The following is a 17434-nucleotide window of genomic DNA, read 5'->3' as shown; positions in this document are numbered from 1 at the left end:
AAGTTTTAGCTGCATCAGTGCGTATAAATCATTTCCTGATGAAGCGGTAATCAAGGGTCAAGAGATAAGATAAAATCCCCAGTAAGCTGATTATGCTGTTAAATGTGACACGGTGTATAATCGGTGTCATTTTCATCAAGGTTATCATTTATTTAATTGTCCTCATCTGCATAAACTCCTCCCACTAAAAGAAGGAAAGCAAACCCTGAGTAATAGGTGCCAGCATGCATGTGCCAGCACGCCAACTATAGTCTATGTATGACAGTGAAGCCTATGAGCCTATTGTGGCCTAATGGCTAGAGAGTTGGACTTGTAACCTGAAGGTCGTAGGTTCGAGTCTCAGGTCCGGCAGGGATTGTAGGTGGGGGGAGTGAATAGCCAACACTCTCTCCACCCTCAATACCACGACTGAGGTGAGACCCTTGAGCAAGGCACCAAACCCCCAACTGCTCCCCGGGCGCTGCAGCATTAGCTGCCCACTGCTCCAGGTGTGTGTTCACGGTGTGTGTACACTTGGATGGGTTAAATGCAGAGCACCAATTCAGAGTATGGGTCACCATACTTGACCATACACCACTTCCCTTTCCCTGTATTTCCTCTAAAATCTTCTCAAGTTTTCTCCCATAGCAAACTGAGGTAAGAAAGTTATTTCTGTAATATAAATGTCAGTAATTACATTATATTTTACAATAGCATATTATATAGGCTACATTAACTATAGACCTACAAAACCAAACATTTTGGCCTGTGAAGGACTAATTCTCCACTATGCAGCTTTCTAATTGAGAAGTAGTCCTATCCATTGTCTTATTAACATCTTGCTGTTTGGAGAAGCTCCAAGTGTTCTTGCATGTTGATAACTCTCTGAAATTGTTCCTCTGTGAACGCATTTCCAAGTCCTTGAGTTTACTCTTGTTTTGTTATTTCCTTTTGCCATTGTCTGTGTCAGTGTGAGTCTCGCCCAAATCCTGTTTGTTCAGGCTTCTGTCATGATATTTATAGAGCTGAAATAGATAAGTTCATGGCTACAACATTGTTTAGAAATATAGCTGCAAGCAGCGATTACAGAGGTTCAAGCGCTTAAGGCAATTAAGCATGTAAGGAAAAATACATTATAATTTTTTTTAGCAAGGCTGCACCCACCTAAATCAATTATTTAAAAAAAAAAAAAAAATTTTTTGGCAAATCTAGGTAATTTACCACAGAAATATTATGTTTTGTTTTTTACGTTTATGAATAACGAAAATTTCGGACGGACATTTCAGGCTCAGTGTGCAGTGACCTTAAAGTCCGAGTTTTGGACGAGGCTGTGAACCATTAACCCATGCAACTGTAAGGCTCTCTGTCAATGTTTTAGAGAGAAGAAACAGCAGCAGCTCTGATTGGATGAATTAATTTTCAGTTTATGAGTACATGCCCATCAAAACCCCTGAATCGTTTTATTTCTTGTTGAGAGAGCATCCACATTAACATTAGCTTATCTGCTCACGTTTCTAAAATGCACATGGCAGTTTTTCTGGCATCAGGCTCCAGTAGATCTTGCTTGAAGAACATGCTAAGTTTGAATGATGAAAATAAGCATGTTAATTCATAAGCATGTTAAATTCATTTTCACTTTCTGTTTGAGTGCTGCTCTTTCACCTAGTTAAGGCTGATAAGAGGGAGTGGTAAACTCTTCTGAAGTGTTATCTCAGATAACAAGTAACCACTGAAACAATTGCAAGTGAACACTGATGCAACAGCATTAATGGCATTGAATTAATTTTGCAATGTAATGTTGTTTCAACATCACGTTTGCACCCACATTTAAAAAAAAATTAAAAATAAAAATAAAGACACCTTCCCAGTAGTTAATGGGAAGGTGTCTTTATTTTAGGAATAACAAAAATTTCGGACGAAAATTTCAGGCTCAGTGTGCAGTGACCTTCAGTGTGCAGTGACCTTAAAGTCCGAAATTTTCGCATTTTAAAAAAACAAATATGACCTCACATTGTATCAATCACATTTGCACACTGCCTCCGACACTTTCGTCCGTCAAAAAACATTTGGATCAGGTTAGCTTTTCTGCATTTTCGCATCCGTAGTATGCACTTTGATAGGAAAGGATGGGGAATACAAAAAAACGATATGTAGGTGATGTTCTTTCATCCATGCCGAGATGTCCACCAGGCAGCCTGAGATCCGTGCAGCTACCGTTGGGTCATCTGGTTGAAAAGAGAGATAAAGCTGTGTCTCATCGGCATAGCAGTGATAGGAGAAGCCATGTGCATGTATGATGAGACCCAGCGATGTAGTGTATGTGGAGAAGAGGAGGGGTCCAAGAACCGATCCCTGAGGAACTCCAGTGACCAGTTGATGTGGTTTGGATACCACCCCTCCCCAGGCCACCCTGAAGGATATGTGCTTAATATGTGCTTAATATTTTATATGTGCTTAAATGCCTTAAAGCACATGATCCCCTGTAATTGCTGCTTGCAGCTATATAATTGTTAATTAAGTTTGCTAGTTAAATTAGGATTTCATAAGGTCTTACACGTACACATCATCTGCAGGCTATAATCCACAGAATTATATAGATTTTATTAGAATATATTTGAATTAAAATCCATTTCTCCCTAATTCTGTTGATAGGCCTAATTTTATCTGTCAAATAAAGTTGTCTTAGGATATGCTCAGCAAGTAAATATCATCCGTCATTAGTTCTGGCACACTTGTATATGAACTACACCCTTGTAAAATCATACCACGTATCTTATAAACGTATCTTATACTCAGTAAACTGGTTATTCATCATGATAATAAATAACCTTTGATGCTGTTGTCTGTCTGCTAAAGTGAAACGAGACATATTCGCAGAGAAAAGTGAAACTGAAAATATACAGTGCTCCACCTGACAGAAATAGCCCTGATTTACAAGAAGAGCGCTATTAACCAACAATAAAAATAAATTCTTCATAAGCTTTATATTCACAGGAAAATTTGGATTTAGGAATATATATATATATATATGTATATATGTGTGTGTGTGTGTGTATGTATGTATATATGTATATGTATATGTATATATATATATATATATATATATATATATAGCCTGTTTTAAAGCCTGTTGTCTAATCAACTCTAATTTCCCTCATATAACAGCACTCATGAAGCTCCCAGTGTAGGCTATGTCTATATTTTGAGCAAAATCAAAGTGGTGTGGGACCCGCCTGTCCTAGCTGGACAGAAACAGCTCGACACACACACAGGGGGTTTCTAACTAAGGATTTGATTACTACATAGTTACTTAGTTATTACTTAGTTACTACATCCCTTTACATAGCACAGGTATCTGCTGATTCTATGAAAAAGAGAAGAAGAAAAAAAGTATAGCACCTTCTGGGTTGTACTTATGTTCGTTTCTGGGCATGTGTGGCTAAGGTCAGAATTTTCACTAAATAGGCTACTTCCACCAAAGTCCATCCTATGCCTTCAGAACATTAAAATATATGACACAAGTTGCATGATAGTATGTCGATGGTAGCGTGAAGTTGATCAAATGTATGATAGTGAAGATTTTTATCTCCTTTTGTTCACTGAAGGCTATGTGTAATATAATTTGGGTTGGTCAAGGCATGATAAATGCCCTTCATTTATATTTAAATCAAACTAAGACCACATCTGATTACAGACAAATTCAGCACTCTTGTCAGACCTCCTCCATACCAGATATCACTGATAGCTAAATACAGCATTTGGCCTGCTTTTGGTATACTGTGTTTGTGTAAGTTTTGTAACTGTGAAAAGCAATTTTTCCACATTACAAATTATATTTTCAGCATTCAAACAATAGTGAAAAGTTGAATTAAAACATGAAAGCATAAATGCAAGTACTTGAAGTACACTCACACAAGCATCCAAAGACTTACCTCTGGCTTTTTTATGTTTATGCATTTTAATTTAGCAGCCCCTGTACAAAGTGACTTGAGAAAGTCTTCAATAGCTGGTGTTTATACAGAAACTAAAGAACAAATGCCTAATACTAAAAATCAATTTCATTATTCATGTCCTTGTGAAGAAACCACGTCTTTATGAGGAGACTTATAAACACTGGACAGCTATGATATTATAGAGTTATTACAGGTCACTGCAGAGCTTAGTATTATGAATTTAATAGCCTGTAGGATAATAATTAAATAAATAAACACTGATTTAAAAATTGCAGGTTGCAATTTTTGCACACAACAGGGCCACCTAATGTTCGAAGTGATACATTGCAGAGATCTAATCTGAGAGACTAGATAACACAAGTCAAGACCAGCATCAAACCAGAATGGAATTTTTAAGAAAAACAATCTCTAAAAATGCAAACAGAGTTACTCGAGTCCAGGCATGTTATCTGCCATCTTTAGGGTAAAAATAGAGCATTCAACATGCTTGTAATGTACAATGAATGTAAACAGAAGTTCTGCTTAACTTTATCTAGTTTGATCTCCCAGCAGCAGCCTTGACCGATCAACATCCACGAGGCTGTGTTTTGAAGAAACACTGAGTTTTTGATATCAGAGAGGATGTGAGTTTACAAGGCAGGTCTTGTCTTTATATTTTTCCCCTTTATGTTCTTTATGACCCAACAGCTGAATGAATTGCATTGAAAGTCACCGAATGTCTGAGATGTGTTGAATCGTTTCTTTCATGCTGAAGGCCGTGGATCCCCACGCAACACAGAAACTCGTATCCTCGCTGAGAGCTGTCGAGCACAATGGTGTTTTCAGCAGATGATTATACCATAATATCTCACATTAAACCCATGAATAATCATACAGAGGGCAGAGGCTTTATTTCAGGCCTGTTCTACACAAACAAACTCATTTGTGACGCAACGCAGTGCTCGGGTTTTAAATCAGGGATATTTTTAGAGGAAGTTACCCATTAGCGTGATGCTGTGGATAATGTCACAAATCGTGACATGTCATTAAACATGGAGTAACAAGTAAAACCCTCGTGTCATTTGTGAGTAACAGAAAATAGTGGAAATGATCATAATGAATCAAGCTCATTATCTTTAACTTCTGGTATCCAATCTAATTTTTATTCTATTTATGTAATAAATTTAATGCATTCAATTATTTGTAAGTTGTTTTTAAATTAAACTTTAAATTTAAGGTATATTATATGTAAATATAGGTATCAAATATTTTAAAATTAATAAAAAAAAAACAAGACACAGTAATACAGTGTATTGCTTAAAAATTAGAAAGAAAAAAAAATGTGGCATGAATAAAATACATTTCAGTGTTCCTAAAACAGTCTAAAATATAGGCTAATGTATTTATTTATTTTTTGGCATGAAAGACCCAGATGTGTTCTCAACAGGTTTCGTGAGAAACCTTGAAAACAATAATCACAGCGGTCAGCTCTCACACATCTCTCTCTACCTCTTTTTTCACATCATCTGTGTGCTGTCATCACTTCTTTGCTTTCTTCCACAATTTGCGTGTGATTAGATCTCGGTTTGGCCTTGCGTGCCAGTCCCTCTCCTCCTGTCCTCCATCTTCTCCAGCAAACACCTGTCCATCTCGTCTCTCCACACACCGCTGTGCTTCTGCGTAACATCACCATGACTTCAGCTTGATCTAATCCAGGATTTGTACGTAGTATCTGCATGAGTCAACAAAATAGACCATGCACAGTTTCTGCAAGAATAACAGTTACAATAAAATCATTGTAATTCTTTATAGGATCAAACCTTGATTTTTTTTTTTTTTCAGTAATTGATAAACTTCGCATCAGGCGAACAAAGGACAAACACAAACACATGGCTGAACATTTCATTTGGCAAACAGGTGTGAATATTACTGACATTTAACATGGTGTCATGAAACACGCAAGCACGCACACACATAAGGGCTCGGTTGACAGTATGATTTCTTGATTTTATTACCCAGTGTCAATTATTAAATCCCAAGATTGATGTTTTAAGGCCCGTTCATGCACTATGTTCATTTTAAGCACATAAATGTCCTGGCTCTTTTTAGCTGAATGGATTCTGATTGGCTGATTGGCCAATGTTTTATTTTATTTTTTTTATTTGTAAGCTAGAAAAATCGTTCTGAAATTTATCTTATGGGATTTTCATATTTTAATATGGGACAAAATATTCTTTGTTGTTTACTGCACATTTAGGCAAAAATATACTGTAGTTATTTCATTAAAATGTGCATACTGCATCCTGCATTTCAAACATACCCTAATGAATTGTGTAGCTCATATGTGTCGGGAACATCTTAAACAATATACAAATAAAATCTCCAATAAAGTCTCCTTATGAAAGAGCTAACTCATTCTCTCTCTCTCTGGATTGTAGTGCTCTATCCTCCTGCCGTATAAGTTAAGTCTGTTCAATCAGCGGTGACCTTCACGCACACAAAGCGCTCCTCCTCTGCACACACAGTCACAGAGATACAGATCTGTGTGTAGGTGTGCAGGTACATGATGATGGAGGCTGAATGTGATGGATGTTAGTCTCAGACTGCTTATTTGAGTTCCTCATGTGATCCAAACAGCCTGCTGCGCTTTAATTTGTCAGGTCACGATGATTCCTGTTGCATCACTCCTGAGAGGAGAGACTGGACGTTTTAACAAGCCGCTGTAATTACTGAGCATCTGTGAGATCAGATGTGCTCTGAATGTCTCCTGCAATCATCACAGCACAGTCTGTCTCCAACAGATGAACAAAACAAAATTACAGCTTACCTGCTAACTGCATAAACAGTTTACTGAACACTTTTTACTGCTTTACAAACTGTTTTTACAATAAAATATAACATGCCATAAGCAAAACATGTATTCTCATATATATTTTTGAATATATAAGTCAAAATATACAATTAATGGATAAATACACTCATTGCCACTTTATTAGGTACACCTTGCTATAACCTGGTTGGACCTGCTTTTGCCTTCAGAACTGCCTTAATTCTTTCGTGGCATAGATTCAACAAGGTGTTGGAAACATTCCTCAGAGATTTTGGTCCATATTGACATGATAGCATCACGCAGTTGCTGCAGATTTGTCGGCTGCACATCCATGATGAGAATCTCCCGTTCCACCACATCCCAAAGCTGCTCTATTGGATTGAGATCTGGTGACTGTGGAGGCCATTTGAGTAAAGTGAACTCATTGTCATGTTCAAGAAACCAATCTGAGATGATTTGAGCTTTGTGACATGGTGCATTATCCTGCTGGAATAGCCATCAGAAGATGGGCACACTGTAGTCATAAAGGGATGGACATGGTCAGCAACAATACTCAGGTAGGCCGTGGCGTTTAAACGATGCTCAATTGGTACTAAGGGGCCCAAAGTGTGCCAAGAAAATATCCCCCACACCATTACACCACCACCAGCCTGAACCATTGAGACAAGGCAGGATGGATCCATGCTTTCATGTTCTTTACGCCAAATTCTGACCCTACCATCTGAATGTCGCAGCAGAAATCGAGACTCATCAGACCAGGAAACGTTTTTCCAATCTTCTATTGTCCAATTTTGGTGAGCCTGTGTGAATTGTAGCCTCCGTTTCCTGTTCTTAGCTGACAGGAGCGGCACCCGGTGTGGTCTTCTGCTGCTGTAGCCCATCTGCTTCAGGGTTCGACGTGTTGTGCGTTCAGAGATGGTATTCTGCATACCTTGGTTAGACGAATGGTTAGTTGAGTTACTGTTGCCTTTCTATCATCTCTAACCAGTCTGCCCATTCTCCTCTGACCTCTGACATCAACAAGGCATTTTCGTCACACAACTGCCGCTCACTGGATATTTTCTCTTTTTCGGACCATTCTCTGTAAACCCTAGAGATGGTTGTGTGTGAAAATCCCAGTAGATCAGCAGTTTTTGAAATACTCAGACCAGCCCGTCTGGCACCAACAACCATTCTACGTTCAAAGTCACTTAAATCCCCTTTCTTCCCCGTTCTGATGCTCGGTTTGAACTTCAGCAAGTCACCTTCACCACATCTAGATGCCGAAATGCATTGAATTGCTGCCATGTGATTGGCTGATTTGTGTTACCAAGCAATTAAACAGGTGTTAAAACAGGCCTACCTAATAAAGTGGCTAGTGAGTGTATATTCCTAATAGAGATTTTAAAATATATTACATATATTTTTGATTAGTTTTACTTACTTTTATTTACCCATATGATTTGGCCATTTTTTAATCCACTGTAAATATATAATTGAAAATTATTTAAAATTGTTCAAAATATAATGTAGAAAAAAATCTAAATATATTTTAAGATTGTGAATATATTTTCTTGGCTTATACAGTTTGTAATGAATTTTGTCAATAGGTTTAAATGAAAAATATTTTCAACCTGCAAAATATTTCCTTAAGGCATGCTTACAACAAACTTTTTATTTATTAGCTTAAATATTACATAGGGTACTTCAAAAAGGATGTCAAATAGGATGTTGTAGTTTTTTAGTTGTTTGTCTCACATTTAGAGAAATGTAGTTTGTGTATTCCATATGAAAATGTTCATACATACTGCATGTTTCAGAGATAGAGCAAGTATTTGTATGCCATATCATACATGCTCAGGGTGAAAACATCAGGATGATCTTTAGAAAGTGAAACACAGATCGTGCTCCTGTCAGTGGGTTAGTGTTTCATCTCAGCGCTCTCATGTGTCTGAAGCATCATTTCTGTCTGTGGAGATGAAAACTGTGTCCACAGATCTGAATAGGTGTAATTATGAATCTGCTCTCCAGAGGATGAATAACAGCCTCCACTGCCTTTCAATCTATTCATCTGCGTAAATGTCAGCTGGCGACCTTTATCCAAACAAATATCCAACTCGTTCTCACACACATCAACACTGCACAGACCGAGCACAGATCACATCCTTGATGACAGGCCTGATCTCAACTAACATATGCATAAATACTGCAATAAACTCTGTTTATTTGCCGCAGAGAACATGACAGCATTTGGATAAGTTCACATGGATTCTTCTTTGTATGATGGAGCTTTAACCTGCATTTGTAGATGGTACTGCAGACTGTGTTCACAGATGGTGATTTCTGAGCCCATGCAGGGGTTTACGTTACAGATTCATGCCTGTTTATAATGCAGTGCCGCCTGAGGGCCGAACATCACGTGCATCCAGTACTGTATTAGCTATTATGTGCTATAGCTATTTCTATAACTCACTATTCACTCGCAGTCAACTCACTAATGTAACGTTTAATGCAATTTATGATGTTGATATCAAAAATATATATATTTTATTTTTATTTTTTGTCAGTAATATTTAATGACAAGAAGTTTCATTAAAAAAGTAATCTAAAAGTAATCTAAAAAGTAGTCAGAATACATTCTCTAAAATGAATAACCTAAATTATTTTGCTATAATTGTCATAATGTAATCTGTAATCAGCAATGGACTACAATTAGCTCTGGGGTCATTATTTATGAAATTGTTCAGTTTTTTTGCAGATTGGTCAACCTCTACGAAACTCTTTCTGTACCCAGCCATGTTACTGATCTGTTACCAATTAACCTAAGTATTTGCAAAATGTTCCTCCAGCTTACAAAACGTTTTTGAGTGTTGTGACTTAAAATGGTACATTTCCTCAGTTTAAATATTTGTAATATGTATAAACTGTTTTCTATGGACTGTTGTGAATAAAATATTGCTTTATGAGATTTGCAAATCATTAGACCAGATAGATAGATAGATAGATAGATAGATAGATAGATAGATAGATAGATAGATAGATACCTCTCTTTCTCACAGCACATCCTGTGCGGCAGCAGCATGTCAAGGCTCTTATGCAATCAGTGAGAGTCAAGGCTCTATCATTTCATCTAAACGCCCACAGGCTCTCAATTATTTATTTATTTTGAATGAATGAATCGTGACACACTTCTCTGTACTTCATTACGCTTCTGAGGCGGCATCTGTTAGTATGCCTTTTTGGTACAGCTGTTTGGTACAGCTTTTCACCAAATCATCAGACTGACTCATGACGTCAGGATTTGCATGAAAATGTTTTATTTCAAATACACATATTATACAGCATCTCATGCATTCAAACAAAGCAGTCACTCAACAGGCTTTTCAGTCATTCTCAGTTTATCTTCATCAAGACACCATAAAAACGAGGCTCTGAGTGGCCTCAAGTCAACTCAGTTTGTCATGTCTCAGACATAATCACAGTATTTTAATTCAAGTCATTAAATATGGCAGAGGTCTTCAACGGGGGGTTTGGGATGCAGATCTGTCATTTTAAACCTAAAGTTTACATAAATGCTTCATTGTTCCTCCCACATTAAAATGCATTGAGTAGAATTCAAATGACTCTGTACATCAGTAATAATTGTTTTAATGGCTTTGCGATGATAGCATATGCAACATAATGCATTTTATAGGCCAGGATTAAAATGCAATGATCAATTTTATATATGTAACCCTGGACCACAAAACCAGTCATAAGGGTCTTTTTTTTATTGAGATGTATGATCTCTGAAAGCTGAATAAATAAGCTTTCCATTGATGTATTGTTTGTTATGATAGGTCAATATTTGGCTGAGATACAACTATTTGAAAATCTGGAATCTGAGGATGCAAAAAAAAATTAAGAATTGAGAAAATCGCCTTTAAAATTGTTCAAATTGAGTTCTTAGCAATGCATATTACTTATGAAAACTTATGAAAACTCATGGAACATTATCTTTACTTAATATCCTAATGATTTTTGGCACAAAAGAAAAATAGCTAATTTTGATCCATACAATGCATTTTTGGCTATTGCTACAAATATACCCGTGCTACTTATGACTACTTTTGTGCTCCAGGTTCACATATAATGTATAAAAAAATATTCTGATCCATCTACAAAAGATGAATAAAATGTGTTGTGTTCTGGTAAACACATATCAAAGTATCTGCAATATCGTCAGTGTTTTGTGTTGAAGCGGTTGTCTTTCTCTCAGTCTGAGTTGTTTCACTGAATCTGACACTTGTCCAGCGCTTTGCTCTGTTGTCTGCCGGCTTTGGGCCCGAGGACCAGCCGCAGGTCGGTGCCGAAGCTCGGTCTGCGGGCCAGCGGGAAGAGCGCCCCACACGGAGCGTCGCACCCCGCTGCTTTGCTCCCTCTCTTCGCCTGTCGCCCCGCCCGCAGCGCCTGGTACGACCGGATGGACACTTTGCGGTGCTGCGAGGGTCCTGTCTCGAGGGGGAGCCCGCCGCGCCGCGCCAGCGCCTCGAACACCTGCTCCAGATTCACGCTGTCTTTGGCGGAGGTCTCGAACAGAGCGCAGCCGCTACCGAGCGCACGCAGCACCTCGGTCCGCGACACCGCGCGCTGCTCCGAGGGCAAGTCCACCTTGTTCGCGCAGACCACCGTCGGCACGCACACCTTCTGCTTGGATCGGTGCAGCGCCGATTTGGCCGCGACGATCTCGGTGTGCAGAGCGCGCATTTCCTCAAAAGAGCCGCGGTCGTCGAGACTGAAGACGAGCAGGAAAACATCACCTAAAAAACACAAGAAGAGACCTCAGAGGGTCAATATCTGATATATGAAACATATCATTTTAGGCCATTGAAAAAAATGCAGCGTTGTTGAAATTAAAAGTGCAGACAGGAAGTTTCAAGTTAAAGCCTATGAACCAAAGTCTGACACTCCTGCTTAAAGTATTAAGCATCAATTAAATTATTTAAAAGGGATCACAATAATACCAATGTATTTATTCTAAATAACATAATTATGCTTTATATTCCTGTTCTAAATGAATGAACACGCGTTGGTTTTATAGAAATGCATGATGCTAATTCACTCAATTTATGTTAATTGGAGAAAGCAACAGTTCAAGAATTAATTTCCTTTAATTTATCTCATTTTTGTTCTTGATACCATTTTTATTTATTTATTTATTTAAAAACAAAACAATATTCTTTCGTTATTCTATCAGAAGGTTAATGCCTATATAAAATCTGAGACTGGATCCTTGGATGATGATTTTAAAACAAGTGCATTCATTCAGTTTTAACTTTTTTCCCCCACAAACTACTAATTATTATTATTATTATTATCTAGCTTTCCATCTGTGTATGCTTTGGAAATCCAGTGTGACACCTACAACTTCACATAGCAATTATAAAGCCATCATAAAGCCATTCAGAAATTCAGGAACGCTGTACATCCCAAATTGTTCCCAATAAGAGCTTGAAACTTTCAGAGTAAATACACAAATAAATATGGCATAACATATTTACAGAAACAAGATTCAAAGAAAGCAGAACACTTTTTGGATTCACAAATAACTTTTCACCGTCTAACTCTTCATCTGTTTAATGGTGCTTTGGAAAAGCACTGACACTGATCTGAAGGACCAAAGTGAAGAACACCGAGTTGTTCTGCAGAAGAACACCTATAAGGCTCATCAGGAACGATGTACAGCTAAAACTGTTCCTAACAAGAGCGTATTAGAAGCTTTTACGCACCGGTCAGGATAGACAGTCTCCGCTTGGCGGGGAAGCTCCTCTCTCCGGACGCGTCCAGTATGTCTATCTGGTAAGTCTCTCCGCGGATTTGGTAGAGTTTTCGGTGGAAATCCTCACTCGTGGGCTCGTATCGCTCCTCGAAGTCGTCGCGCAGGAAGCGGCGCAGGATGGAGGTCTTACCGACGCGCGGCGCGCCGAGCACCACGATGCGCCTGCAGTTCTGCGGCTTGGGGACATGCGACTCGTTCGCCAGCGGCTGGAGAAGTGCGTTACCGTGCACGACAAGCGCGGCGAGTTGCTCCAGAGGAGACTTTTTATCGACGGACACGGGGTGCGCTTTACCCAGACTGGACGCACGCACCACCCGCGCCTTCTGTTCCTGCTGCTTCAGCTGCGTCGTGGCTAGTTTGAGGATTCCCAGTCCTGCTTTGGAGAGCGTGCTGACGCTGAACCCGGTCGCGCCGAGTCTTTGTGTTGCGGTTTTGTACGCGTGCAGGACGCTGGGCGAGCTGCGCGTCTGGATCACCTGCAGGGCTGCGGCCGCTTTGACGCTCTGCTCCATGACGGGGAACATTAAAGAAGACGGGCAGATCTGTTTGATACTGATCGGATGCATCCACCTCTTCTTGCGCGCTCTGGAGAAGTACTTCGGTGCGCTCGCGGCGCGCTGCTTATATACCCGCGCGCGCGTCATCTGTGTGACTGACAGGAGCGAGGAACATCCCGGAGCAGTGAACGATGATATAGGCCAGCTCTCATAATGAGTACAGCCTACAGTTGCGATAAAGACTCTATAATTAGGTCAGAGAAAATTGAAATAAATAAATGAATTTAAAACACATTCCAACGGAAAGCTTTATGGAATAAAAGACAATACATTAATTTATTATTAATGCATTCAATATTTGTATTGAAGGATACCTAGAGGGTAAAAAAAGGAGAAATCGTTTAAAATTCGCTTTCTACATAGAAAATATTGTTTACAAATATTACGAATTTTTGAGTAATTTTATTTTCTTCAAATAAGCTTTTGTTACATGAAATAGTTTCAATCTTAAGAGAGAGAAGGAGAGTGTGATGGAGAGACTTTAGTTGCCTTCCATCACTGCTTTACTGCGTTCGACTTGGTCTTATTTGAATGTATTTCTGATCCAGCCGAGTAAGCGTGGCAGTAAATGTACTCTTGTAAAAGTGCTAATTTTATGCTAATTCTATGTATGAGTGCATTTCAAATGTTATGATTTATTCGTTTTTGATTTGCATTATTATTTGTATTTATTTAGGCTCTTGTTTCTAAATCTCATGTATGAATCAAAGTCAAGAGTTTTTATATTATAGAAATGGTATGCTCCAATTTGGGAGAGCGGGAAACTGTGTATTTAAGATGGCCGTCACTACTGCAAAGGAGGATGGATAATGAGCTTGTGAATGGGATTGCGCTGTGAAGCATGTAAAACTCTAGCCTCAGTGAATTGGAGGGGAGTTTGTATTGTTCTTAGCAGTTTATACTGTTTTTATATCAATCTGTGTTGTAAGCTCTCAGTTCTATTCATTTGCACATTTTTGCACATCTGCTCTAAATAAACATCTTTGTGGACGCCAACTTCGCTCCGGCATTTGTGAACCTCCTTGTGGCTGCTCGGGTCCTTATCACAGAGAGAGAAAGAGATGTTTGGGGGCTATTGAGGAAAATTTGCCATATGGCAACAGTAACAGGGAAGTCGTGGCCTAATGGTTAGAGAGTCGGACTCGTAATCGAAAGGTTGCGAGTTCGAGTCCCTGGCCGGCAGGGATTGTAGGTGGGGGGGAGTGAATGTCCAGCGCTCTCTCCACCCTCAATACCACGACTGAGGTGCCCTTGAGCAAGACACCGAACCCCCAACTGCTCCCCGGGCGCCGCAGCATAAATGCTGCCCACTGCTCCGTGTGTGTGTGTACTTGGATGGGTTAAACGCAGAGCACCAATTTCGTCACGACTGTACTGTATCACAATGGAAAATTGCCAGAAAAGTAGTTTTTCTACTTTTAAATGATTGTTTTCTTTTCAGTTGATATGCACATTTCTTTTAGATATTGATGCATCCAGTCTTAATTTCCATCTAAATCTGCCACACATATACAGACACATGCGCACACACACACACACACAGTTACAGTCACTGAAGGGCAACTCATCCTCATTGTCACCACATGGAAGAGACAACTCTGCACTCTTCCTATTGCCCTTTCCATGTAATATTGCTGTATTAATATTCTGAAAAGAAGCAATTATCTTATTCATAGGCTACTTATTGGGGGCGAATACAGTGCTCTCTTCCACCTTCAATACCACGACTGAAGTTCCCTTGAACCCCCAACTGCTCACCGGGAGCAGCAGCATATATGGTGTGTGTTCACAGTATGTGTGTGTGTGTGTTCACTGCTGTGTGTGTGCACTTTGGATGGGATAAATCCAGAGCACAAATTCAGAGTATGGGTAACCATACTTTTTCACTTAAATACAACTATACTACAACAAACACTTCAAATAAATAAATAACTGCAATCATATTATTGATGTTATGAAAAATCCCAATGGGGAAATACATTACTTCAATTCTACTGTGCACAGCAAAATCCCCAGTGTCAAACTAACACTGCTGGGTGTCTGTATGTGTCCACACTACAGAGTGTTAAAAGTAATGAGGTAATTAAGAGATTCATTGATGACTGACCATTATTGAACACACCTGATGTTAGTAAGCAGAATCACCAAAGAAGAAAATCACAAGCTTGTAAGCCACCATTTGCAAAAAGCAAAAGTCATCAGGTGGTGATGATTATGTTCTAATGTAATCAATATTTGACCTGAATCACTGAACACATCTAGAGTCTAATCTCCTTTATTGATTACAACATACTTGTGATTCAAAAGACTGTATTTTCTAGAAAGGATTACTTACAAGCCATTCTGAAAGAAAAAAAAAATCAGAAAAGCGTTTGTTTTAGGCACACACAGACATCAAGGATCAGCGTATGAATCTCAACAACGGTGACAAAAAGCATATTCAGAAAAACAGATCAACTCTGAACATCACAAAACCAGCTACTAAAAACTCACATAAAACAGCAAAAATAAAAGAAAATAGTGAGAATAAAAGAAATCACAAAGACAATCAGCTCATAATTTATTCATACTGCAATGCATGATGGGAGGCATGGATGAGTTTTGATTAGCTACAACATGCTTTTTTGATGGTCACCGTTGTTGTGATTCTCGACGTCTATGTGTCTAAATTAAAGATAATGCTTAAGTTTTTGATCAAAATAAGTTTATCTGTATGATTAAACGAAAAATGCCAGATCTATATGTTGTTCACAGTGTTGACATAACCAACAAATAAAACCTAACTCAGTTATTCAGCAAACACAATCATCACCACCTGATGACTTTTGCTCTTTGTTTGTCTGGCTGTTATAAATCAGTCATAGCAGCCTAATAAAACGTAACATTAAAATTTAAGGGTCAAGAGCCCAACTAAAGTAAACACTAACCACTATAATGGTGACTTAAAAAAAGTGATTTTCTTTGGTGATTCTACTCGTTAACAGGGAGTTTCCTTTTTAGAGATTGTCTGAATTTAAAGACAAAATTGGTCATATATGAGATTTGGAGGGCTTTTATTTTGTAATGCAACATCAGATCATCTTGAAACTGGTTGAGTGACACCCTGGGGTAGTGGACTATTACTATGAATTGAAACTGGTCTGTGGAAACAGGGAGTTTCCTTTTTAGAGCCATCTCAAATCCAAGACAAAACTGGTCATATATGAGTTTTGGAGTGCTTTTATTTTGTAATGCAACATCAGATCCTCTTGAAGCTGGTTGAGAGACACCCTGGGGTAGTGGACTATTAATCTGAATTAAAAGTGGTGTGTGGAAACAGGGAGTTTTTTGTGGAGACAGGGGTTTTTATTTTTATAACTATGTGTATTTACAGATAAACAAATGGTTAAATGCAAGTTGCTTTTATTTTGTTATTTCTCATCAGACTGTTTTTTTTTTCATACTAATTGGTCTATTTATTTATATCAGACCGTTTTAAACTTATTATTTTTATTTATTAATTAATTTATTTATTCATTCATTCATTGACAGAGAACCTGGCTGAATAAATGCCAGAGATCGCTTTTCCTTTGACCTGAGTGTTTACACGCTATTACCGCAACGCCTAGTATATGCGCGCACCACACAATAATGTGGCAGCTAGAATGACCGTGTTTTTTGAAGTGGAGGCTGGCCTGACCACAGTTGCAAGCGGTCCATGATGCTCCTGTCAGAGAGATGGCGCAGAAAAAAGACTTTGGCTAATTTGTTGTCTTCCTGTCAATCCTCCATATTTTTGAGATCAATCTCACCTCTTTCCTCCACTCCACCTGTGAAACAGCACAGGATGTTCTGACTCCTCGGAGGGAAAGACTGGCAGCAGCAGAGGACATTTGGGATATGTGTGTCTGAATGGGGAAAAAGTTATTGTGTTTTACCATGGCAACACTCATCCATCTCCAGAACACTGAGGATGCACAGGCTTATATAACAGCCTGACAACTCTAAATGACTGTGTGTGTGTGTGTGTGTGTGTGTGTGTGTGTGTGTGTGTGTGTGTGTGTGTGTGTGTGTGTGTGTGTGTGTGTGTGTGTGTGTGTGTGTGTGCACCTGGTATTCATCACGTCCTGGGGACCAAATGTCCCCACAAGGATAGTAATACCAGTAAATCTTAATCTTGTGGGGACATTTTTTGGTCCCCATGAGGAAACAAGCTTATAAATCATACAGCATAAAGTTTTTTGAAAATCTAAAAATGCAGCATGTTTCCTGTGAGGGCTAAGTTTAGGTGTAGGGTTGGTGTAGGGCAATAGCACATACAGATTGTACAGTATAAAAACCATTACGCCTACGGGATGTC

At 38.8% G+C, this 17434-nt stretch overlaps 1 protein-coding gene across 1 annotated transcript; it reads right to left on the bottom strand.

Annotated features, from left to right (window-relative positions):
* Nucleotides 1–10015: 10015 nt before the first annotated feature.
* LOC306874151 (GTP-binding protein Rhes-like) lies at nt 10016–13130 on the bottom strand. Its single transcript, XM_079423967.1, has 2 exons — nt 12489–13130; nt 10016–11519 (listed from the first exon to the last, which is right to left on the bottom strand). Exons 1-2 carry the CDS (start codon nt 13102–13104, stop codon nt 10990–10992), a joined length of 1146 nt encoding a protein of 381 aa, XP_079280093.1. The 5' UTR covers nt 13105–13130; the 3' UTR covers nt 10016–10989.
* Between the last annotated feature and the right edge of the window lie 4304 nt (nt 13131–17434).

This window comes from Barbus barbus (genome assembly GCF_936440315.1).
Source record: "Barbus barbus genome assembly, chromosome: 8".
NCBI classification, from domain to species: domain Eukaryota; kingdom Metazoa; phylum Chordata; class Actinopteri; order Cypriniformes; family Cyprinidae; genus Barbus; species Barbus barbus.
Note: the sequence above shows the minus strand (reverse complement) of the source record. Positions and strands in the feature narration are given on the sequence as shown.